The sequence below is a fragment of the Podarcis vaucheri genome, assembly GCF_965113315.1.
Source record: "Podarcis vaucheri genome assembly, chromosome: 4".
NCBI lineage: Eukaryota > Metazoa > Chordata > Lepidosauria > Squamata > Lacertidae > Podarcis > Podarcis vaucheri.
This window is the reverse complement of record NC_138762.1, coordinates 26,077,671-26,103,606: the sequence shown is the minus strand read 5'-3', so window position 1 is coordinate 26,103,606 and position 25,936 is coordinate 26,077,671. Positions and strand designations below refer to the sequence as shown.

Below are 25,936 nucleotides of genomic sequence, written 5' to 3'. Positions count from 1 at the left end.
GATCCCCCATTGCTTTGTCCCAGCTCCTGCCAACCTAGCAGTTCAAAAGCATACCAACACAAGTAGATAAATAGGTACCGCTGCAGCGGGATGGTAAACAGTGTTTCCATGCACTCTGGCAGTTGTTGTGTTGTTCTGTGTGCCAGAAGCAGTTTAGTCCTGCTGGCTACATGACCTGGAAAAACTGTCTGCATACAAACTCTGGCTCCCTCGGCCTGAAAGCAGAGATGAGCACCACACCCCACAGTCAAATTTGACCGGACTTAACCGTCCAGGGGTCATTTACCTTTACCTACTTGGATGATTTCTGTATTGCAAACTACTGTGAGCCTTCTGGACAAAGCCTAGAAATTTAATAAACTAAAATTATTCAATGACACACATACACACGCACAATAAAATAGTCATATATAAAGTCAGAGACTTAAGTCCCAGTAAACTTTTGTCACACTTCTATAAAGATTATAGAATGTTCTTCAGAAATTCTTTGCTGTTCTTCTTAATGGGTAAATTAAAGTCAAGTCTGCTACCCTCCTAAGTGGAGATTAATTAACATTCCATATGCAACTATTTGTCTCCCAAGAAAAGACTAAACGAATCAAGGTGACTTTGCTTGAAAGCAGCTGAGGGAGAGAAAATGTATTTGCTGCAATGGCGTTGCAGGTGATACAAAGAATTTTATATGGTCAGCTATGCACTGTTAAAAAGTGTGCCGTCTGCATATAAATAGCTACGTATGGGAATATAGTTTATACCAAATTTAGAACAAAATGCCTTATTTAGTGAACGTTGTTCCATATTAGGAAATGGATCTTGTAAACTTGTTAGGCTTTTCTATAGGCAGAAGTCAGTAGGAATTAACTCCAGTGCAATCCTATGCATGTCTATGGTACTCAAAAGCAAGGGGCTTTGAATTCAATGGGACTAACTCCCACTCAAGTAAGTGCATATAGGATTGCAGTATGAAACATTCTGAACAGAAGAGGAAGCAAAAATAAAATCTTAATCTAGAATCTGCCGTTATTCTAGATTTTATGATGGCATAGAATAATTCTCCCTTCTCATCTTAATATTGAGCTTTTCCTTCAAAGAATTGCTTTCAGTGACTAGAGTAGAGCTTTTAAGCGCATCAAAACTTTGGTTTCAGCCAAATTTTATTGGTTCCCCCAGCCCCATTTTTTTAAAACAACAACAACAACAATGTATTTAGTCCCAAACTTACGGGAGGAAATGGAACAGAAATTGATGTAACAAAATAAGTAAGACTGCACCTTTATGTTCTCTTACCTAAGAGCAAGCCCCATTGAACTCAATGGCAGTTAATTCTGACTACATACATAGGGTATTGCTCTGCACATAGTATTTTGAAAGCACAGCAACATCCCATTCTGTATCCAGTGACACTTTGAGCTTCTTAAGGTTGATCAGTTTACAGCACAACAAATGAGCTGTGCCTTGTTGGGGGAAGGGGTCATCAAAGTAGAATCACAGAACTGTAGATCTGGAAGGGACAACAAGGGCCATTGAGTCCAACAGCCTGCAATGCAGGGATATTTTTCCCAACACGGGGCTCAAACTCATGACCCTGAGATTAAGAGCAGGCATAGGCAAACTCGCCCCTCCAGATGTTTTGGGACTACAACTCCCATCATCCCTAGTCAACAGGACTAGTGGTCAGGGATGGTGGGAGTTGTGGTCCTAAAACATCTGGAGGGCCGGTTTGCTTATGCCTGATTAAGGGCCTCATGCTCTACCAACCAAACTAGTTCTTCAACAATGCAGGATATAACTACAAGTAGAGCTTCTGTAGCAAGCATATGGCATGGCAATGTGCCCCCTCTTGCCCCTGCTCTTGTGTGAGTCCATAATTATATCTTGTTTTTGAACAGAGGTGGGAAGACTCATGCCCTGGTCCTTGAAGAATCTCTCCAAGTCACACCCTCCCTCAGGCTTTATCCTGCCTGGGATGTGTCCTTGAACCTCCTACTTTTACATATCTGGAATGTAGTTTACTACACAAAGAGTCACATCCATTGCCTCTGGCCCCAACCATCCCTGGCAGGAAGGCTGCTCAGGGGGGAAAGTGATCCTTAGGCTGAAAAAGGGTGCTTCAGATGTTAAGAAGACTTTCTGCCATACTTCTGAAAGGATAATACTTGGTACATATAGTCACAGACACCGTCCTTCTTGGAGCAGCGCACTGCCATTTGTTGAACGGTCCCATTTCTTTTATTTGATACTTTGAAATATGTCCACTCCTCTTCACCATAACTGGAGTGCATGTATACCCTGAATTAATTTGCAGAGATATGAGTACAGGTATCCCACACAGCAAGACTATGTAAGACTGAATGCCACCATCACTGAACTAGGACTGGTTCCTCCAGTGTAGTCCTGTGAAGGTTTTAGTTGTCTGGAGATCATTTTGTCCCAAATCCTCTCTCCTCGCAAACGGCAGCATCCTCGTATGCCAAGAATATCTCATTCTTCAGAGGATGTCCACCAGAACATTGTGTTAAATGCTACTGTCCACATTTATACCACATAGAGATGCTGAAAATAATAATTTGATGGCTGAGAAACAGACTTTAATTAGGACAGATTCACAGGCTGCAATCTGAATGTGCAATCTACTCATTAAAAAGGACAGAAAATGGTTTGATTGTAGGGCATAAATTTACCCTTTGTAGGAAGACAACTCCAAGTACAAAAGGGCTCCTCCTCCTCCATCCAGCAGAGGAAAGTATAACAATCTGTGCCTAAATGTTCAAATGATGTTTGAAATGTTCAGCAATGAGAATACCCAATGGCCCCAACAAAGGTGCCCTCTCCCACAGGCTCCATACAGCATGGGCACTACCATAAAATGCAATGTGAACAGGCTTCACATGTTAACAGTAATAACAGGGAGAAGTTAGCTTTGCCTGTTCTGTATAGGAAGTTACGCTGGGCTGTGCCTGTGCATCTGTATGATTATGAAGTCAATAGATCTCGAATGGAACAGGGGGAGCTATATGAAAGAATAGGTAAAGATAAAGGGACCCCTGACCATTAGGTCCAGTCATGACCGACTCTGGGGTTGCGGCGCTCATCTTGCTTTATTGGCTGAGGGAGCCAGCATACAGCTTCCGGCTCATGTGGCCAGCATGACTAAGCCGCTTCTGGCGAACCAGAGCAGCACATGGAAACACCGTTTACCTTCCCGCCAGAGCGGTACCTATTTATCTACTTGCACTTGACGTGCTTTCGAACTGCTAGGTTGACAGGAGCTGGGATGAAATAATGGGAGCTCACCCTGTCGCGGGGATTCGAATTGCCGACCTTCCAGTCGGCAAGCCCTAGGCTCTGTGGTTTAGACTACAGCGCCACCCGTGTCCCTTATGAAAGAATACTCACTTTCAAAATTCTATAACAATACATTTATCCAACACACATATTTCCATTCATATGCACAGTTACACGTTGTCAAGTATATTAACACCAAGTTGCTGTGTGAATTTTAAAGAGGTGTCAGAGATGGAGAGCGCTAGAATATACGAAGCCTTCTATTTGTCCACAGCACAGGAATAGCAGTAATAAAAGTTTCCCGTGTTCCCCCACTCACTATACTTATTTCCAAGGCATCAAACTGGAACAGTAGAAGGTGTAGCCTTGGTTATTTGCTCTCTATGAGAAGTAAGCCAACCATCTATACAGTGGTACCTTGGTTCCCGAACGGCTTAGTTGCCAAACAAATTGGCTCCTGGATGCCGCAAATCCAGAGGAAGTGTTCCGGTTTGGGAACATTTTTGGGAAGCCCAACGCCCAACACGGCTTCCGATTGAGTGCAGGAAGCTCCTGCAGCCAATCGGAAGCCGTGCCTTGGTTTTTGAATGGTTCAGGGAGTCGAACAGACTCCCAGAACGGATTAAGTTTGACAACCAAGATACCACTGTATTAGTGAAATCAGGAAACTGCTGGAACAGGATCAATATTTGATGTTTTACAGACAGGCAAACCAGCTTTGATGCAAAGGTGAATGTCTATGTATTCAGGAAGGGAATGAGATCCCAAGCCTCTATATTACTGCTGCATTTGAGGACTTCATGAAATTTAATCACATACTGTTCATCTTGTTTTATAAAGGGAGCGTATTTTTCCCCAATTCTATTTTTGAATTATTCCATGGAGGACTTAGAAGTGACCAACCAAGCTTTCATTCGACTGCCGTTATATGCTAATAGAAAAGGCTAGGTAGCCTGCTACCATGTGTTGGACCAAGCTAATGTATATCATAACTCCATATCTACAAAAATCCAATAGGTATATACACAGCACTATGGGTTATTTGAATAAATTGATTACAGTTTATTGCATCAACTGCCATAAAGTCATAACATTTTTCTTGCTTACTTTTAATCCTTTCTTTAAAAAATACAAAAAATAAATTAAATAAAAAACATGTTAAGTAATATTAATGATCTGTCTATGATAAAAAATACCAGCAAATTCCACATTAAGGCTAAAAAGTATGACCTTATTATTCTTGTAAGTTCATGGCAAGTTTGACCTTAGCTATTATGGGTGTCCTTAACATTTTTGTGGACTTAGTGCAAAATCAGATACTTATTGCTACTTGAATCCACCTTTATGCAATATGTATATATATATCTTTTACTGTTAGATGCTGAACATGCTGTATGTCTTTTAACTCATTTATTCGAAGGATAATCATTTTCTGGTTATGGTTATTAAAAACACAATTTCAAAGTAATTTACAATGATAGTCCTATTGCAGATTCTGGTGGAATTAGTCCAATTAAAGTGGTCTTATAGCAAGCCTGCACCATTTGTGATCCACCCAACTTATTACACAGCCCAGTATTGTGGCTTTTCAACTGCTTAACAATCTTCCCATTTTCAAAATCCCAGGCAGGCAGCAAAAAGAAAAAGGGTCGTCATAAAGTGGGTTTTGATCCATAAGAGAAGAACTGTATCAAATTCTCAAACAGAAACAAAGTCCTGATCAATTAAGTCAATATGTGTTGAATGTAAGCAGAAATGCTCTGACAATTAGATGTCCAACATCCCTTGGAATTAACCTAGCTGTCATTTATTTACTTTGAAAGATTTAGCCCAAAGCTAATATTCAGCAGTTTACTATACATTGGGAAAGTCTTGAGTCTGATTATACTATGGATCAAGAAGCAACTGGCATTAAGATTTTCATTTTAAATGAAAGAATAGTTTTCTTATTCTGATCCCATTCAGAGTAAGTGACTGCACACATTATGGTGCTCACATAATAAATTTTAGCTATCAGTTATGTGGAACAGATCTCTTCCGTGTATCATGGATAGTTGCATCAAAAAATTACCCAAGATTGGATACTATGGACTGGCTAGCCAAAAGGGCAGAACTACACATTACACTTGACTCAAGGCTGCCTCTGAAAATCCCAGCCCCGTGTTGAGTTCTCCACCTCTCCCATAAGGTTTAAACACACCTGTGTTGACATCATAATTCCTCAGCCCTTGTCCAGAACACAGGTTGATATTCCACAAGGGTGTGGAAACGTACAGATAGATGACATAATAATAAGGGGAAGACTGACTTTGTATCAAAGAGATACAAAGAGTGGGGAGAGAGGGGTAAGAACTGTACATGGGGATATAATTTTCATTTGTAGCCCCATGTGGAATGTAATGTGCTCCCCACGCCCCAAAACCGAACATATAAACTCATCATGTGCAGCTTGCAACTGAGTGAAGGAATGCTGAATTCATTCTGAACATATTGATGGTTATCTCCAATTTGTTCATAAGCAGTACTTAATATCTTTGGTTTGTCTCCAACGGAGGCATGCTCAAAGTAGACCCACTGAAATCAAGGGGCTTGAGTTAGTTGTTACTAAGTCTATGGGTCTGTTCTGTGCATGACTTAGTTGATACAACCCTCTGTGCATTAAACTCCCTTCTTACTCCAGCTAGGTGGAACATTTAGGCTTGTCTCTAGCGACAGCCATATTCAGAGCGACCAGCTGAGGTAACGAAAATGACTACCAAGTCTATTAATTTCAATGGGTCTACTCCGAGTACAAGCTCGTTGGAGGCAACCAGAGCCTTGAAACTGCTTGCTAATACTTGCACGGGAAAACTCAAGTAAAACTTATACGGTCCCAGAATGACATGAGGTATCAACCAAAACAAGTGGCATCAGAAGTGATTAGACGTGCTTCAGTTGTTTTAAGCATCTACTGCAACCCAAGGAAATACGCATCATTCATACGGAGATGGAGGCACAACTTTCCAAACTAAATAGAATCCAGAGAACAACCCAAACCAGGCTGAGCTGAAACCTTGTACAGTAACTCTGCACAATGGTACACCAACATAGTGCCCTGGGCTGCAGCTGTTGACAGCACTTCTGACTCAGCTATTCCCAGGGGCTCTTTTCTATGGGCAAGTTCCAAAATTACAACCCCTAACAAAAGGTGTGTTTGCACTGATTACGTTACACAGTCCTAACGGCATACAGAGCCTGCCTCACGATACACTCCAGGAACATATGGAAGATAACTTGAAATAAAACGAGTGTAGTACTTTCCCCCTCATTGCAATTCTCAATAGAGATTTATTAGTTTCATTTGCAAGAGTCTTACTTTAAGAAGGGTGTTAATATGTATTATGACAGTTCACACTGAAAGCATTTTTTTTCTCCATAAAAGATGTTACAGTAATAACCCCTATGGAACTTGTGTAATTTCAGAGTAGATAGTCAAGTGCACAATTAAACAAGTTTACAAGAGTGAACCTTGCCCCGGGCCTCTTGTACTAGTTGTGAAAACCTTAATTAGTACAAAATGTCAATATTAGGATGTTTCTGGCATTCTGCTTAAATAAAAAGAGCATATTTATCATTTAGCTTTGGTATTATCTGCAGTAGGTTTTAACAAGTAGAGCATATACCAACCCTTATTTTCTTTTCTCTTTCTTCTTTTCACAACTGTGAAGATTACAAAGATGGAATAAGTCGACTTACCAAAGAGGAAATATTACAGACACAGAATTAAAGTTTTGAAGACCCATTTTTATCTTTAATCCTTGGGGAGGGAGGGGGGAGGGGAGAGTTTAAGCTATGAAACAAGCAGTCAGAAGAGTGAGCTCTCTGTGTCATGAGTGGTTGTGCATACTTTTACAATAATATGGGCACAAAGGAGATTGTCGCCTTTAGTACATTAGGATCGCTAGATTTCTCTTTGCCTCCATGCACCTTTTACATTTGACTTGCATGAGTTTTATCACAGGTTCAAGAGCGGCCTTTCGCTGTCGAAATGTTTCACAGAGCCTAAAGCTTCCAAACTGCCTATCTGGCCTGTACATATTTCATTAAAAATAAACTCTATATAATAAATAAATATATAAAATAAATAAAATGTTGCCTTTGGAATTTCTATAAATAAATTTAAACTTTTTTACGTATTTTTTTTACTTTTTATTTTTTTAATTTTTATTTTAATCTTTTCTCGTTTTTTTCACCTAGGAGGTCTTTGCTTTTAAATTCAGCGAGGGGTGGCTCCCACTTGAGCAGTCAAACAAAAAAAATAGTAAGTCTCTTTTTGTTCGTTTGTTTGTTTGTTTAAGTAAGACCGAACCCTCCATGCCTTCTTTTTTTTCGTTTTCTTTTTTATAAATGCAGCGTACACTTGAGCAGGCCACCAGCCAAAATTCCTGATGAGTCAAAGTATGGCAGCTATGCTGATATAGGATGAAGTACAATGGATCAAAAAATTTAAAAGCGTGTCTATTTCCCAGCATGCATCAGGCCTTTCCCCCTCCCCCTTCCTTCTTGCTCCAGCTTCTCTCTTTCATCCTCCTTCCTTTCTTTTTTCCGCTCTCACACATTCTCACTCTTCCTTCCTTCCTTCCTTCCTTCCTCTCATAATAAACCAAGCGAGTGGGCAATAGGCACTCCTCCAGGAAGACAAAACCCCTTTAAGTGCAGAACAAAATCAGCATGTTCCATCCAAGCCTCCATCATACATTATGCATGCGACAAAGTTTGGCAACAGTGGAGCTGATGCAATGACACAGCTAATCAATTAAGAACCCACCGCATGAAACCTTTTATAGTGGTTACTTTCGTTTTAAGGGCTCACAAGTGAAGGAAACGTCTTTGTCAACTTTGGCTTAAAATATCCTTATATAGTTCAGGGACTTTCTCTGGATCCACCGGTCTAGGTAAAAAATGTGTGAATTTTTGATGGCGCTTAGTCCTAGTCGCTTCTCTCGGAGACCCGTCCTTATTTAATGCAACATAATATCGTCTTCCAGTGTCCACATGCTTATATAGATTTGATGAGTATGTGTTATACCAGTTTTCTTCAAATTGTTCTCTGAATACACACTCCTGGGTTAGCTTTTCCTGTGAACAGAAACAGGGAGGGAGGGAGGGAGAGAGAGAAACATTAAGGAATTAGCAACATATTTAATTACTTATTGCCAAATGCCATCTAGAAAAACCAGGGGTTGGGAATAATAATAATAATAATAATAATAATAATAATAATAATAATAATAATAATGTATCATTTATACCTCGCCCATCTGGCCAGGTTTTCCCAGCCACTCTGGGCGGCTCCCAACAGAATATTAAAACCACAATAAAACAATCAAACATTAAAAACTTCCCAATACAGGAAGTTGGATGTTACAATTTCCAATTATACCAGACTCCACTTAGTTTCTGGCCTGAAGTTTACAGGGTACAAATATTAAGGAAATGGATGGAAGTGGAATAAAAACAAAGTAATACTAATAACACAACAAATGAAAGAAGTTTAAGGGAAGGAGGTCAAACATGGGTGGAGGGAAGTCAAGGTTCTGTGTAGTTTTTGTTTGTTCTTTTCATTCTCTTTTTTGTAATTTGCTATTTTTCTTTTCTCTTGTGATATTGTTTGGTTTTTGTTACTGCAATTCAATAATGTATAAAGAATAAGAAACGATCAAACATTAAAAAGTTCCCTAAACAGGGCTGACTTCAGTCATTTAGTCTGACTCTTTGTGACCCCATGGACCAGAGCACGCCAGGCACTCTTGTCTTCCACTGCCTCCCGCAGACTCATTAATAGTAATTAATGTATCCATTGTCATATGCAACCCTGTGTATTTCCACGAAGGGCTGGGTATTAAAAGCTATTAAAAAAAACCAAATGCATAGGTGGCTCGGGAGTGGTGGTGTGATGAAATGTTATTTACCCATGACCACCATTACATTGGTCCCAACCTAAAAACTGAAGACAGCAGTACCAGAGGATTTGCCCACAGAAGCTGACACAACAATAGGAGAAGCTGAATGTGTTCTAACAGCCTCCCATATCTTATTGAGAGAGAAGAATGCCGGCAGCTTTGTAATCAATGTCTTCTTTATATTGGTTGAATAGTCTGTAAATACAGCTCTTGCAGTCTACACATTTCTTGGAGCAATTTTAAAAATTACTTTATATTCTTTCAACTGCAAAAGCAGATGCTGAGAAGAAGTAGTCGGCGGATGCTGGGCTCTGTGTGTTGGGAGGGGAGGCATAAAACTCATTCAAATGAAGTCTTTTTCTGCTATCTGCAAGCATCACATGATGTGCGCTGCTGAACTTCTCGGGTTTTAAAAAGAGAGATCCTCTTAAATGTCTTTCTTTGCTTTCCTGAATCATAAATACCCATATAAGGTTAATTTGAAACCAAGATACATCTCTTGAGAACAGTTCTCTTTTTCTCCCTAACAGCTGCTCCCAACTTTAGACCTGTAAATGTTGTTATGCCACCACCACCACAACAACAATCCCATAATGGTCAGGGGTGGTGGGAGGGGTGGTCCAACATCATCGGGGGGAGGGAGCAAGCTTGTAAAAAGGGTTATTCTTGAAGCTTTAAATCAATTATTTAAACCTACTACAAACCCTTTTCCATTTTTGAATTTTCACAGCTAGAACAAAACAGCAATTACAACATCGAAACATTCAGTCTTCCCCATTATAATGTTGCCATGCATTAGTAAACTGAAGGGAAGGATGATATCACATGGAATACTTTGGATGAAAAATTTGTAAACTCCGCCCCTATGGAGCAAATAATTTTAAAAGGTACGGAGAAAAATGTAACAATTCCCAACGTGCAAAAGTTTGCAATTTACTTTACTCCTCAGGCTCTGTATTATAAAATGCACTTCCAGTAAAATACTTGCTGATTTAGTTCCAACTACATAATTAAAAGAGTAAATTGATAACAAATATAAATAATCACTCCTTCTTTGTTTGGAGACCTTTCATTAGGAGCTACTTCTTTCAAATGGTTTTGAATCAGGGAAGGGGGATTATTACCACATGTATGTCACCACCAGTTATCTTTTGGGGGGTGTCTCCTAGAACAGCCTTGCCAACACAGTGCTCTGCGGATGTAATTGAACCCTTGCCAATCTACTGCAAATCATCCAGACATCAACCCAAAAAACCCAAGCTCATTTTGCTCAGCCCCATTCATACACATGAGCCAACCAGGAATTTGAGTAGACACATTACAACTTAACTGTGCCACCGAAAGAGTGACTTCCTCTAAAGGGTTACAAGAGGGCAGCCCTCTGTGTGAAAGCATCTTCTGTTTCAAAATCTGTTCAGTCCAAGTCTATTTTTAAGATAGTTAAAGAGTCATAAGAAGGGAGTGTAAGAAGGGCCTTGAAGTGGCTCATCAACAGTTAACACCTGGAGAGCAAACTGAGCATGTCAGACACAACTCACATCGTCACAGTCTCCCCCACTATAGTGAGATGTATCCTTGGGAAGACAAGGCAGACCAATGTCAGTGTACTGGAAGAAGCAAAGATCACCAGTGTTGAAGCAATGATTCTTCAACATCAACTTCGTTGGACTGGACATGTTGTGCGGATGCCTGATTATCATCTTCCAAAGCAACTACTCTATTCCGAACTTAAAAATGGAAAGCGTAATGCTGGTGGTCAACAAAAGAGGTTTAAAGACTGTCTCAAGGCACATCTTTAAAAATGTAGTATAAACACTGACAACTGGGAAACACTGGCTTGCGAGCGCTCCAGTTAGAGAACAGCCTTTACCAAAGGTGTCATGGGCTTTGAAGACGCTCAAACTCAGGACGCAAGGGAGAAATGCTAAGAGGAAGGCACGCTTGGCAAACCCTCACCGTGATCAATTCCCAGAAACCGATGTCCCCACTGGGGAAGGACGTGTGGATCCAGAATTGGCCTCCACAGTCACTTACAGACCCACTGTTAAAACATTGTTTATGGAAGACAATCTTGCTCGGCTACGAGTGATTGCCAAAGAAGAGGAAGAAGATATGTATTTCTGTTTAAATAATAGTAATTATCTCTATGCTTGCATTGATGCATATAAATTATCACACACACACACATTTGTACCCCACCTTTACTTCCAGGAGCTCACAAGGTAGTGTATATGGTTCTCTCCCTCCCCATTGTATCCTCGCCTTAAAACCCTGTGAAGCAGTAACTGTGTGAGTAACCTGTCCACCAGAAATAAAAGACAGCTGTTCATGTTCTTTCTAACTCAGCACTTTTTTAAATACACTACCCCATTCAAAAATTAATAATAATATTGCATTTGAATCGCATCTCCTTTGCCAACGAGCTCAAGGGAGTGTGCATGGTTCTCCCCATCCTCCTTTAATCCCCACACCAAGCCCGTTAGGTAAGTCAGGCTGAGAGGCAGTGGCTGGCCCAAGGTCACACCATGAGCTTCATGGCTGACTGGGGATTTGGACCCTGGTCTCACAAGTCCTAGTACAATGCTCTACACCACACTGTGAAGGGTCCATTCTTGTTTCCCCTTTGAGTGTTGCATTCCAACTCCCATCATCCGTGACCACTAGCCACGTTGGCTGGGGATGATGGGAACATTTAACTCAAATTTAACTCAAGATCCACAGCATGATTTTATTCCAGTCATTTTATTCCAGTCATTTCAGAAAAATGCCCCAAATATCAAGGAAGACCATGTAAACTTTCTGGCTGACAATGATCCTTTATATAAAATATAATGTTTTTAGCTCTGTTATTCTGTTGGCCCCTTCGTTTTTGCCCCACCTTACCCAATCTGAGGTCACTTTAGAAGAATACTTACATTGTTAACCTAATACTTAATATATGTTATAGAGGAGTTTATTTGATGCATGATTTACTTTAACTGACATTTCTAGAATGTTTTTAAATAAAAAAAATCCTTCCCTACAGCTTTGCCTCAAAAATAGGCTGAAAGCAACTGTTTCACCTTTCAAATAAAGTGCATCTAAGCTCACAAACACTGGACAATTGCTGCATGCATCTCCCACACAGGAATCCATTTGTAATTGGTTAAGGCTTTATCCACACAGTTAATTTCAATTTTGATGACACTTTATGTCAAATACTTAACAGATAATTACATATTTATTAAAATTTCAACTGATCTGATGAGTGAGGAGGTCAGATAACAGGCAGCCATCTTTGCTTGATGTCATGTGGACCTTTCCTGAGAGCAAAAATATCCAGCACTCAAGCTTTGAATCGCAAACGTATTTGTGGAGTTTCTTTACTATTTTTGTAAGGCTGTGAAGGAGGGGAAGGGGGGAAGAGACTTGGTTTTACTCAACCCTGTTATGCCTTATTAAAATGGCTAAAATTACTTCCATAACATTTTCCCCCTCAAGTAAAAATGGGGAACAAGCGCTTCAGCAAAACCCCAATATTTATTGAATATAATGTAAGTCTATCCTGTGGTCCTTAGGAAGGCATCCAAGAGGCCATAAGATAGCATGGTCCCTCTTTCTGAAATAGAGAGAGGGAGACCCATGACCACAGGAGATCTGTCCATGACGCCATTTTCCTCGGAACTGCACAAATCTCCCTGGTTTGCCCCCTCCTTTGCCATCAAAGGCCCTGGGGCAGAGAGGGGGGAAAGGAGGCATTCTGGGGGCAGATCATGGGCAACTTTGGATTCACTGAATCAAAAGCCCTCCCATTCCTCTGACATGCCCCCAACTGGCATACTTAATTCCCCTCTCATTGGGATCAGTGGCAGGGGAAATCCTTGTTTTAGAAAGCTGACCAAGAGCAAAGCCCACCCACAGAAAAATAAGCAACCTACACACACGCTATTTGAACTGCTGTCATGAGCTACTAGGGCTTTGGATTTGGCCGTTCAATTCTCTCCCCCACCCCCAACTTCTGCAGACTGCTCCGCCTATGAACACACCAGAGCTAATGCATAAGTCACAGAATTTGGGCTTTTGGGAGCATCTATCCCAATTTCAGCTATTTGGCTTGCAAGAGAACTGGTCCCAAAGTGTTGAGGTTCAGGGCTTTAGTATGAGCTCTGTGCCCCCTGAGGAAGGACCACAAGAAAGGAAGGAGAGGTGGCTTTGCTTTTGGTGTACCCACTAGTAAGGGCTCAGCCAATTGATGCTAACTCGTCTTCAGACCATTTGCTTGACCTGCTCAAAGGCTCTGCAATTAATATGTACACATGCCTCTGAAAGGCTCCAAAGATTATAATCCTGATTTATGGGAGATACTGGAATCCCCATTTCGACCTGATTGTGCATATGTGAAGAGCCTCTGCAGGGACATATTCAAGGAAAAGTCAGCACACCTAAGTCACAATGAAATCATCAAGATTTGTGCTTTACTTGTGGTCCTAAATCCAATAGTTTTCAACTGGGCTTATTTTATTCATTTTACAAAATTTATATAGTGCTTGATTGTAAACAGAACCTCAAAGTGATTTACAAAAAAAAAAAAACAACATTAAAAACAAGGTTATGGAGAGAGAGAGAGAGAGAGAGAGAGAGAGTGTTCTATACATATGGACTTAAGAGATGTCCATCTTACTTTGTAGATTTCCAGGTGTCATTACCACTTTTATGTTTACAACACTTGGTTCAAGCATCCTCACAATCAACTCAAGTAGATCCTTAGTACTCCCTCGCTTACGCTTTGGAAGCAGATAGACAAAAATAATAACCTGAATAAGACCATCTTAAGAGTTCACTGTGCAAATTAAGATGTCCAGAGTTCAAGGATGCTACATAAAAAACCTTTCACATCTAGGGATGAGGGAGAAATTTGATTCAGCTTCCATTTGATTCTAATCTGTACTTTCCAAAACAATACATGAGCCAAAACGCAGCCATATTTTGAAATTCATACTTCTCTGATTTTTGCAATGCAGTTGTACAGCCACGAGACATGTACAAATATGCATATACTAGGGTAAAGTGTGCATATGAATGCATATATTAGTGAAAATAACATATGCATTTGCATTTTAGTTGGGGGAAACCCTTTTGTAAAAATGTAGGACCAGTAGGACCAGCGGTCAGGGATGATGGGAATTGTAGTCCAAAAACTAATGGAGACCAAAATTTGGAAAACGCTGGTATACAGAAATTAGCAAGTAAAACTGGTCAAAATCTGGTAAATAAAATGAGCCTCTTGCTCATTTATTTGACTTGCTAGCGTGGCATCTGGTCCTCAGACATTGCAAGAAACCCCAATAGACATTAAGTCAAAAGGATAATCCACCCCCAGACCACATTATCTCCAATGCACTATGTAAACAAACACTGAGTTATTTAGCAGGGAAAGTTTTAAGCTATTGTGATACTGCTGAAGCCATAAAAGGCAGAGTTATAAAGATGCTTGTAACAGAGCCAATACTGGCAAGACCTTGTCATCACTTCTGTGTTATGCCACTGTGTGCTGTGATCTTGACATTTCATAATAAACTAAGCAAGTGAAACCTGTTGAGCACATGGTACAAAGCCTTACAAAGGCAACTTGGGGCTAGTGATTCAGTAGGACAGACCTCTTTTTTTCTCAAAGTCAACAGCAAACAAAAAAAGGATGCTCCAACAGAACGCATCACAATATCCAACCCTAAAATAATCACCTAAGCAGCAAGTCCTTGTTTTCAGCCTCAGGTTGAAAACCTACACACGTTTGCAATTAATACCCATTGGATACAGTCAGAGTTATTTTTGAGTAAAAATGCATAGGACAAGACTGTTAACGAGATACTGTGAGACTTCTGCCCACACCGCATGTCTATTCTGCATGTGTATTCTGGGTGCTCCCTCTCAGATTTTACAGGCTCACGGTAGGTATAAAGTGACCAATGAAAAACACACCCAAGGCTATATTATTCAAAAGTGGTGTAAAGACACGTTTTCATACTTCTCAACTGTAGTTTGTATCCTGCTTCTGCTTGTATCCTGTCCTCCACAACATTCACCCATGCACAAAAAGGTCTCATTCAGACATAATCCTAAAAGGTGGTTTCACTTAGGGATAGTCAATGCAGTTACTTCCAGATGTGGTTTGACTACAATTCTCATCAGTCCTGACTATAAGCCTTGTTGGCTGAGGCTGATGGGAGCTGAGTCCAACAACATCTGGAAGGTGCCATATTGACTACCCCACTATGCAAATGAGCCTCATGAGCTCCCCTCTCCTCTAAGGCAACCAGAAGCAAATCAGAAGTTTTCGCTTCCATTTTTAACTAACTGCAGTTGCTCCTTAAAACCTGGACAAACAGTTATTAGTCTCACCCAGATTGTAAGGAAACAAGCCATCTTCAAACCCCGGAACATTGCTATCTCATGTAATATACAAGGTAGGGCTGGGAGACCATTTTATTTGCACTTTAATATCTACTTTCAAAGTAATATGCAAACTGGAATGGAACTATCCTTCAAACTTTGCCCTCTTCCCAACCTTGCAAAGCAAATTACTAAAAAAAAAAAAAAAAACCCACCTGTGCACCAAAACAAAGCATATATTGGGCAGGTGTGCAGAACAGACAACATAACATACAAAAATAAATTATATTAGAGTAGATAGCTTGCAAAAATGCTTAAATTGAGCAAAATTGCGTACCAAAAGTGCATATATTAGGAGAATCATTTGAATTTTCATGCAGGCTTTTTAAAAAAATAATAATAATGAATGGATAAGGAATGAACTGAACTGGACTGGAAATAGAGAAAAGTCAAGAAATCAAGAGAAAATTGGCAAGATTTACCCATCCCTAATACAATGATACTATTTTATCTCCTTTGAGAACATAAATGATTTAGCCAGTAGTTATCTACAAGGTTATCATTTCCTTCCTTCCTATCTATTTCCACACTGTAGCCTACTAAAGTTGAAGAGTTTTCCAGACACTATTCCTTCTCATAATAATATTCATTTATTGATCATATTATACCTTGCTTCATGCACCACATTGTGTTAGATTCAAGGTCACTATTCTGTGGTCTGACACAAATTCTTTAGGGAAGAGGGATCACATTGCAAAATATGCATTATACCAAGAAGAATCAACATGACCCAAACACATAAAATGGACTGCACACAAAATGCAAAGGTTGCCTCACAAATACTCCAGGTTTTATTTTTCTTGGTTCCTACAGATACACAGAACTCAAGCAGAGGTGCAATAAGAATCAATGACAAATCACTAATCAAAAATTTTCGTTAATCTTTTGACTTAGCCCAAGGGTAGCCAATGTGGTGCCTCCCAGATGTTGTTGGACTACAATTCCCATCACCCTTGACCACGGGACATAGGAGATGGGAACTGTAGTCCAACAGCATCTAGAAGGCACCATATTGGCTACTCCTAGCTTAGCCCTTCTGTCCTGTCAAAAAATGCAAGAGTTGAGCTGGGAATCCTGTGACCCTGAAAACAGCACCTAAGATTCTTTTTAGTTGGGTCCCAGAAGCTTCATCCTGGGCAAAAGGGAGTAGAACTGTGTAATATAAACCTCTGTTGGTGGCAAACCTTATGAGGCCCCTAAATCGACCAAGTCAGGTGTAAGTATTAGGCACCTAATAATCACCCGCCTACCATACTCCAGCCTGCAAGCTCCAGCTTCAAAAGTAAGGAGGCCGTATGGCTGAAAGAGATGTATTGTTAAATGCATCTTTGCAGGGAGAGAGGGTAATGAAATGCAAATTACAAACGCCTTGGGTAGGGCATGCCTGACAATTAAGAGGATCAGAGAAGGCATGTGTGATGAATTCAGCCCTTTCCTTACATGATACAGCTCTGAGTAGACGCCAAGACAGGCTCTGGTGGACAAGACTAATATTACATCCAATGGTCAAGTTTCTGCATGTACTGTTGAGGGAAACGAAGGGCAGATGGGGTGTGTCAACCTGGGAAGGAAGCCCATCTAGGAGAAGGAAACTCTGATCCTAAACCTCCGCTGCCTTGCAGATAAACTCACTTGTGAGAAAGGCTTTGGAAGCAAATCCTGGGCACCAATCTGTCCTTGCTGCCTTGTACGACATCTTCTGGAGAAGGAAAAGCTAAGGAGTTAACCCTAGGCTAATCTGGAGTGGAGTCCCTAAGGCGGTTGGAAGGCATCTTGTATGCTTCCTTCCGACAACGCCTGCAGCCAAGCTGGTGCCAAATGCTTTCCTTTCATTTGGGCCACATCTGTGAGGCCAAGAGGTGAGTCATGTCACCTGTGCACACTGCTTTATGGTAGTGAGATGTGGGCAAGTTACACCCACCAGAAGCAATGCCTCAACCTCTTGCACACATCCTGTAACAGGAAGATTTTGAGCATGTTCGCACTCCTGTCTCAGTGACAGTCTACACTGGCTTGGTCATGTCCACAGAATGGAAGATGGCAGGATCCCCAAGGAGGGGCTCTACAGGGAGCTGGCTCCAGGAACCCATTGGCAGATCAACGCTGAGTTACAAACGTGACATGAAGACTGGCATCATTAACTCCGCCATGTGAGAATCCCTTGCAGACGATCACAGTGCCTGGAGACAATCAGTCAGGCTGTGTATCCACAGCAGTGACCAGGGAAGGGATGACCACTGGGAGGAGCGTAGAGAGAAGAAACACCATGGAGACTTCCGGGTTGGCGCCATCGCCGAATGGCGGACTCCCTCTGAGCTCCGGAGGGAGTCTGCTCGGCAGGGGCTGGGTCCTACCGCGCCGGTGATGCGGGGACCCTTAAAAACCACGGGCACGGAGCCCGTGGACATGGGTGACTCGGCTGGCACCATTAGCGCCCTCCCGACTCGTGAAGGAGCCTTTTTAAAGGCTTCGGATCGGGTGCCGGGGAGCGGCGTGGTGCTTTGAGTCCTCTGCTTTCCCTGCCGAGCACAGCCACATGCCATTCAACGGAGAGCGCTGACTTCTTCCATTGGAAATTTGGACTATTAACAACAACCCATGAGTAATTGGGAAACCGGGTTCAAAAGGAGAAAAAAAAGGAATTTTTTTCGGATTTGGCACGAGCGGGGGTGATCTAAAAAGGAAGTCAATCCCCCCCCCTATTGTAAACATTCCAAAACAAGGACTGGGTAACCAAGGTCGGAAGAGAAGTTTACTTCTGATAAAAATCATCAATTCCACGATGGGAAATTATAAGAACTGTGCTGGAGGAGAAGAGTGGAGGGTGAGAAGGAAAATGCAACCCCCCCTGGGAACCGGGGCGATTCGCAGAGCCTGGTGAAGAGAGATGGGGACTTTGACAGCTGTCAAAGTAGCTGTCAAAGCAGGAGAATATAAAGAGGACTTTGTTATGAGGACTTTGCTGGTTAATTTTGTTACAATTTGCTACAATTTGGATATAAACTGTCGGAAAATAAGGAACAACAATTTGACTTTTGGATTAGAGGATACAAAGTTATTACAATCCCCCTAGAGGGGTTTTGGGACATTACAAGAACAGTCGTAAGTGGAAAAATACTCCGGGATTCGCACAGGACTTGTTATCTTCTGGGAAAGCTGCAAAACTGAAATAGTATTTTGTCTAGTAGATAGGTAGCCGTGTTGGTCTGCCATAGTCAAAATAAAAAAATTCCTTCCAGTAGCACCTTAAAGACCAACTAAGTTAGTTCTTGGTATGAGCTTTCGTGTGCATGCACACTTCTTCAGATACACTGCTCCAGTGTATCTGAAGAAGTGTGCATGCACACGAAAGCTCATACCAAGAACTAACTTAGTTGGTCTTTAAGGTGCTACTGGAAAGTATTTTGTCTACAGAGGTGTTTACATTAAAGGAGACAATAGAATTTTCTATTGAAGAAAGGAAGGGACTGGACGTAAGTTTTTGTTCCTGAACAACAAACCTCTGTAGAGATACAAGATTTCTGAATTAGAACGTTTTGGCAGCTGAACAGGACAAGAAACCTGAGAAAGTGAGAAATAAGAAGAACAAAGGATTGACTACGACACGGAAAGAACAATGGGAGGAGTGGTAAAGATCAAGGAAATTAAAGGCCTTGTTAGATTGGACGTTTGAAGTTAAATATTATTAAAATTAATAAATTAGAAGAAAACCGGCAAGATGGAATTGGGGATAAATTTGGCCATGACTTGAGATCTCCAGGCTGACAACATATAGACTGATGGACATGGGGAATTCAAACCGGGGAAGGGGGGGAGAGATTTGGAATCCAAAGGCTGTGTAACCATCTTTTGAATCTTTTTATATCTTTTATTTTCTATTTCTTTATATAACTTATGTATGTTATTTTATTTTGATTGGACGTGTTTTTTTAAAAAAAGGGAATTCGTGGAAGTAACTGGGGTGGATCTTGGGGAAAATCTTTTTTCTTCTCTTGTTAATAATGTGGGACGGTGGTAAGATTTGTACAATTCAATTTGGATAGTGGGTTAAACAAATTAAGTTTCAAACTGGGAGTGAGAGCTTGTAGAACCAAATTAATGAAAGGGGAATACAGTTGGGAGGGGGAGGGGGGAGTCCCAGAAAGTAGGTAATGAAAGTAAGGGTTTAAGTATCTTTTTCTTTTCTTTTTCTTTTTTCTTTGTATTTCTATATTTCTGGAAACTTTAATAAATATGATTTTAAAAAAAAAAGAGAGAAGAAACACCATGGCGCATCTGCATTAGCATAACCGGACCCCTTTATCTGCCCCAACTGCAACAAAACTTGTCTCTCCTACATTGGTCTCTACAGCCACAGCAGGCGCAGTAACTTTCCAATGGGTTGACTGTCTCCCAAGACACACAGATGTCAACCAAAAACTTCTTCTAGTATAGCATTTGCTTTGGTAAGGTAAAGGTAAAGGGACCCCGGACTATTAGGTCCAGTCGTGGCTGACTCTGGGGTTGCGGCGCTCATCTCGCTTTACTGGCCGAGAGAGCTGGCATACAGCTTCTGGGTCATGTGGCCAGCATGACTAAGCCGCTTCTGGCAAACCAGAGCACCGCACGGAAATGCAGTTTACCTTCCCGCCGGAGCGGTACCTATTTATCTACTTGCACTTTGTGACGTGCTTTCGAACTGCTAGGTTGGCAGGAGCAGGGACTGAGCAATGGGAGCTCACCCCGTTGTGGGGATTCGAACCGCCGACCTTCTGATCTGCAAGCCCTAGGCTCTGTGGTTTAACCCGCAGCGCCACCCACATCCCCTATTTGCTTTGGTACCAGTGGGTAATTTCCTTCCAATGTCAATATTAGATTCAGAATATGTGCTACATGACATTTGTGTCTAGTTTTGAAAACACAAAGCACAGCTCTGTCTCCTGATAAAATCATGCAAAGCCCTACTATGTACCCGACAAGTCCCCATACGTGACTGAAAGAAAAACTAAGCACACAACTGCTCACACTTCTCCCTTATTAACCATGCCTTTCCCTTGACTCTTCTCTCTCAGCTGTATCCCTCCATGGTTGGAATTTGTATCACGAGCTCCTTGGGACAAAGCCCCACCATTGCTTGAATGTCTACTACATCTTCCCACAATCCATCTTAAGACCATGGCTAAATAGAGACTCCATCCATGGCTCCAACCTCAGCCAATTTACCCCCATCCCACACCCCCTGTTTGCCATCTATCCTAATGCAGAGTTCCAGAGAACATGAAGTCTTGCACAATATTCTGTAACATTTCAGTTGGCCTAATAAAAGATTGCATATTCCAAGAATTTGTTTTTCCAATAAAACATATCAACATTTATAATCCATCATACTTCAGTTTAAAAAGAGTACAACATGCTATTATTTATGAAGGAACAATAATATCGTCCTTCTGAAAACACAAAGTTACTAATTTAATCTAACACTATTTGGATCATTCTAAGTGCAATATTAACTGATTCAAGGCCCTTTCATTGTGTCTGAAAGCTATAATAACTTTGTTGTTTTCTAAATCTCAGGTAGTGGATTAATCTGGTGACAGCAGCAATCTTCCAAAGTTTCTTCATCCATTCTTTAATTGATGTTCACTGACCTCCATGTCTTAGAGAGCAATGTCCTCACATGTGCAGTTAACATATAAGAAACTAATTATTTATGTTCTGATACCACCAAGCTTTCCACATAATTAAACAAAATGAATAGTGGTTGAAGATGAATTCCATAACTTAAGACCTTTTTAACTTGGATTCTTCCAATATTTTCTGACAATCACATTCCCACCACATAAGGGTAGGGGAAATCACCTATTTTCTTTTTGGCATGTCCAACATTTAGTGGGATAAAAGAATTGCCCTAATGTGGGTACTTGAATTTTTCTTATGGTCAACACAGGTACTTTTGCTTGGCTTGTGTTACTCTGTGAAGTGCCCTGTACACAGATGGTACTGTCCCTGAATAAATCTTGCCCTACTCATAGTCGTAGACATGCCTTAGATCTGGTGTTTACCTCTGTGGACGTGGGTGATCTGACACTAAGTTCCAGTGGAACAAAACAAGTGCCATGGTCAGATCACTTCCCGGTGCAACTAGACTTCTCCACAACCCAGTACATACATTGCGTGTAAACCCACTAGCATAATTAGAAAGGTAGCACCCACAACTCCAGCCAACTGAGCCCAGAACTCCTGCTGATGCCACAGCTGGGATGTCCTGCCATTGGGCAGCCTGCAGCTGTTGGACAGTCCGCCCCTGACCATTAGGATCCCTGCTCCTGCCACTGCCCAGTCAGCCTGTCAGGGCAGTGGGTGGGGGGAGCCACGTCACCAGGTATGTGTCTATGCCATGTTGCAACACTGTGTGACTCATGAAGGCATCTCTCCCAGGCCCACATCAAACCTGGAACCTGATACTGTAGCCTAGGGCCCCTTGTAACCTGGTACTGTTATTATTAATAACAGTAACAAGTGCAACATGGACCCTGAGATCATCCTCTGAGACCCTTCTTCATGTGCCTCCTCCATGAGAGGTCCAGAGGGTGGTAACACAAGAACAGGCCTTTTCTGCAGTAGCTCCCTGTTTGTGGAATGCTCTCCTCAGGGAGGCTCGCCTGGCACCTTCATTATGCACATAACATTCCTCTTTATCCATGCCTTTAGGTGATTAATACCCTATGCCATTTTAAAATGTGTTGGGTGGGGTCATTGGGTTGCCTTTTATTTTATTTTAATTATGTATTTTGTGTTTTCTACACTGTGATTTTATGTTGTAAGTAGAGCTATGGATGAAGGGCATATACAAATTTAATGAACAAAGGAACAACCTCTGTATTTAGATTTCTCTATGGGTTATATATATGAGGGGTAGCCAACACTTGTTCTCAAGATGCTCTTGGGCTTCAACTCCCACCAGCTCTGACCATTAGCCATACTTGCTGGGGCTGATGGGAGTTGTAGTCCAACAAAACCCGGAGGGCACCATTTTGACTACCCCTGACATACATGACTGACAACTTTGAAAGAGGTTGCTCTGTTGCAGCAGCAGAGTCTGTTGGCACTTTGAATTCTAACCTGGCAACGCCTCTGGAAATTGCCTACAGCATATGTGGTTTGTAATACAGCAAAAAACAACAAGAACACCCCGCCCCCAAAAGCTGAAAAAAAGAGGGATGCCTATCACTTAGCAAACATTAGTACTGCAATGTCAGCAGCCAGTAACAATTCCTTAGCTTTTGGCATCGTGCAATGCCATCTTTGCACAAGCTCCTCAAGGCTGCACCAGCGCACTGGTTGGCACAACCCAATATCCTGAGCACTTATTTGTTGGCACATGCCTCAAGACCCAGAAGGATAGGGGAAAATGAAATGGTTCCAGGCCACAACAGTATTTGCGCTACTGTTGGCAGCTGCTGAAATATGGGTACTAATTTTGCCAGTGTCAACAAGGCCCTAAAGGATCATGAATATTAGATGCTATGTTTCATTGGAACTAATGGAATTAGATCACAGCCACTTTTCATCACGTTGCAGTCTGACGGCAAGACCCATCTTCTGTGTACAGTTTTCAAAGCCAACTCCGCTAGCCTAGGGGTTCAATCCACCTGGAATTTCTCCTACGCAAGCCCCGCCAGCGGAAGTGGGAATTGCACAAAAGCACAGCTTATGCCCCAGACATAAAGCTACCAAGTACTTCATTAGCTCCTTGTACGTTAAATTTTCAGTTTATATAAAAGAAAGCTTCCGTAGTTCAGTATGACATTAAAGCTCTCAGAAGCATCAATTGCAAAAATTAACACAGGAAGGATGAATGCCAGCTCATATACAAAATTAACGACTTTCCAAATCTATTTTGTTAGTATAAAAAGGCAGTTTCGTGCCTTCCTTTGTAGAACACTTAAATATCTGCTTTTTAGTTTTAAAAAGTATTAAAGGTTTAACTAGGGTTTAATTAAGGTAGTGTTAATGGTTTCTTTGACTAATAAAATTACAGACAGCCTTTTTTTTTTAACTTTCTACTCCTGTCAGCAGGTTACTGTATACTGTAGATCTGAATATCATCACATTGTAATACAACTTTCTGTCGTGCCATAGGTACATAACTGAATCTTCTTGCTCTTGTTTAATGTATTATAACTTTCACTTTCTCTTATTCCACCGTAAACGACAGACCCTACTTGTTCTGTCCTTCATTTTTAACCATTTGTGATACATAACCTGTGCTTCTTTCGTGACAGTACTCACTGGAATGGAGTACCAACACCTCTTTCTGTTGCCCATGGCAGCCATTTTGTGATGGCACCCGCGGCACTTTTATCAAGAGTACCGGCACCTCATTTATTATTATTATTTTACCAAAATAAGCCCTGTATATAACACAAATGGTATCCATCAGTACTGTGTATTCCCCATCTCCCCTCCGCCCTGAACCACTATTTTACACCCCACACAAATTCTCACAAAGCTAGGCTTTATCCTCTGCATTTATTTTATGTCTTTATTTCAGTGCCATCAGTTCCAACGATGCCACTGAATTAGGACACAACCCTTTCTGAGCACAAGATGCTGGCCAGCAATAGATCAATGGAACATGAGACAGAGAAGGCCAAGTCACTGACAGAAAAGGTTGGCGACAACAATTTGGTGACCTTCATAGCCACCTTGACGTTTGTGCCTGCTCCCAGTGCTGACTGGTCCCAAAAAGGGCCCAGGTGCAACCTCCTGAATCTCTAGCTTGGGGGATCAAAGACAGCACTGCTTGGAAAGAATCCTACCCGAAGACTTGGGCAATCATGATCAATAAGAGCGGACAGTAGTGAGCCTGACAGCCCAGCTATCTGATCTGGTCTAAGGTAGCATGTGTTCAGTTTTATTGTTCCTATTTCTCTCCATGTAGGATACTGCCAGTCTTCACAAAACAGCACCAACGAAAATCTTCTCATTAGCTTTCCAGAGCTTCCCTTCAGACTTTGTGGTAGGATACAGCACAGTTGCTCAGCCAGTACAACTCCTGATCATCCTTTGGCTCCATGCAGCATCCTTTGACTCTTTACATATGCAGCTGCCTCGAACTGCCTTTTGAGGCTTGTAGGGCTGCATCCAATCGTTTCGTGGATGAAGGCAACTCAGACTCCTTATCCCTTCCCGTTCTCAAAACGTGTTCGGCCAACCAACCTTTGTGTATGTGAGGTCTCCTCTTTTCATGCCTGCATTTGGTGGCCCCCTCATCTTTCTGTCTTTATGAATTACGTAGGCTGACATGCATGACTATTCTTAAATGTCACCCTGAGGTAGGAATGAAACTGAGGGTTAAAAAAAAGGGGGTGTCCAAGCCAGGCTAAGGTTGTGGGTAGCAGAGCCAAAAATCCTCTGACTGAAGCCAGAGTAGCTATCCTTTTGTCCCGGAGAAAGACAAGCCCACCATTAGGCAGAGTGGAGCAGCCACCTCAGGCAGCTAATTTTGGGTGCCATGAAAGGGAAGTGAAGGGTTAGTGACATTTATTGCTGTTGTATTTTTCCTGCAAGTGAGGAAGAAAGGGACTTGCAGGATGGCCGAGGAACCAAGTTAACTCGACCAGCCTTGCGTACTACAAACTAGCAGGTGCCATTTGCTGTCCTGCCTCAGGAAGGAAAACATACTGGGCCATCTCAGCTGAGGGGTAATGGAGGCCTAACTGCAGGTTTTCGTACCTGACCTAACTAATAGAAAGAATCCATACTAATTGTCAGTTGCAGGTGCCAGTGCTCTGTTCCCTTCACCTCAGATGGACTCTACTGCTTCTTCCTCGGTATAGAATCGACTATTTCGAAAAACCCAGAGCAAAGGAAAACTATCCTATAATATCTTCCCATGGCTTCACAGATGGGCGTAAACCTACCTGTGCAACTTAGGTAGCAATTACACTGGACAGAACTTCAAGCTTTGCGAACATCAAGATATTCTGGATAGCTAAGCAAACATGCACCTTGACAGGATGAAATACCGTATTTTTTGCACCATAACACTCACTTTTTTCCTCCTAGAAAGTAAGGGGAAATGTCTGTGCGTGTTATGGAGGAAATGCCTACGGGTGGCATGCCTATGGATTTTCCTCCTCTAAAAACTATGTGCGTGTTATGGTCGGGTGTGTGTTATAGAGCGAAAAATACGGTAAGTGGAATTTCTTATTCTTTCTGATAGTCTGGCATATAAAATGCATGAACAGAAGCAAGGCTCTAGAAATATAACGTGCCATTCATCCTGTGAGTGGGAA

The 25,936-nt window shown here is 41.6% G+C and overlaps 1 protein-coding gene across 6 annotated transcripts in view; it reads right to left on the bottom strand.

Annotated features, from left to right (window-relative positions):
• Positions 1-4,323: 4,323 nt before the first annotated feature.
• Positions 4,324-25,936, bottom strand: part of FGF9 (fibroblast growth factor 9) — a 43,428-nt gene continuing 21,815 nt past the window's right edge. For 5 of the 6 annotated variants that reach the window (XM_082220353.1, XM_082220354.1, XM_082220356.1 and 2 more), the window contains exon 3: positions 4,324-8,403. In XM_082220353.1, the coding sequence (XP_082076479.1) occupies positions 8,158-8,403 (246 nt within the window). In that variant the 3' untranslated portion in view covers positions 4,324-8,157. The remainder of the gene's footprint in view (positions 8,404-25,936) is intronic. The other variant, XR_014219011.1, reaches the window with a different exon arrangement.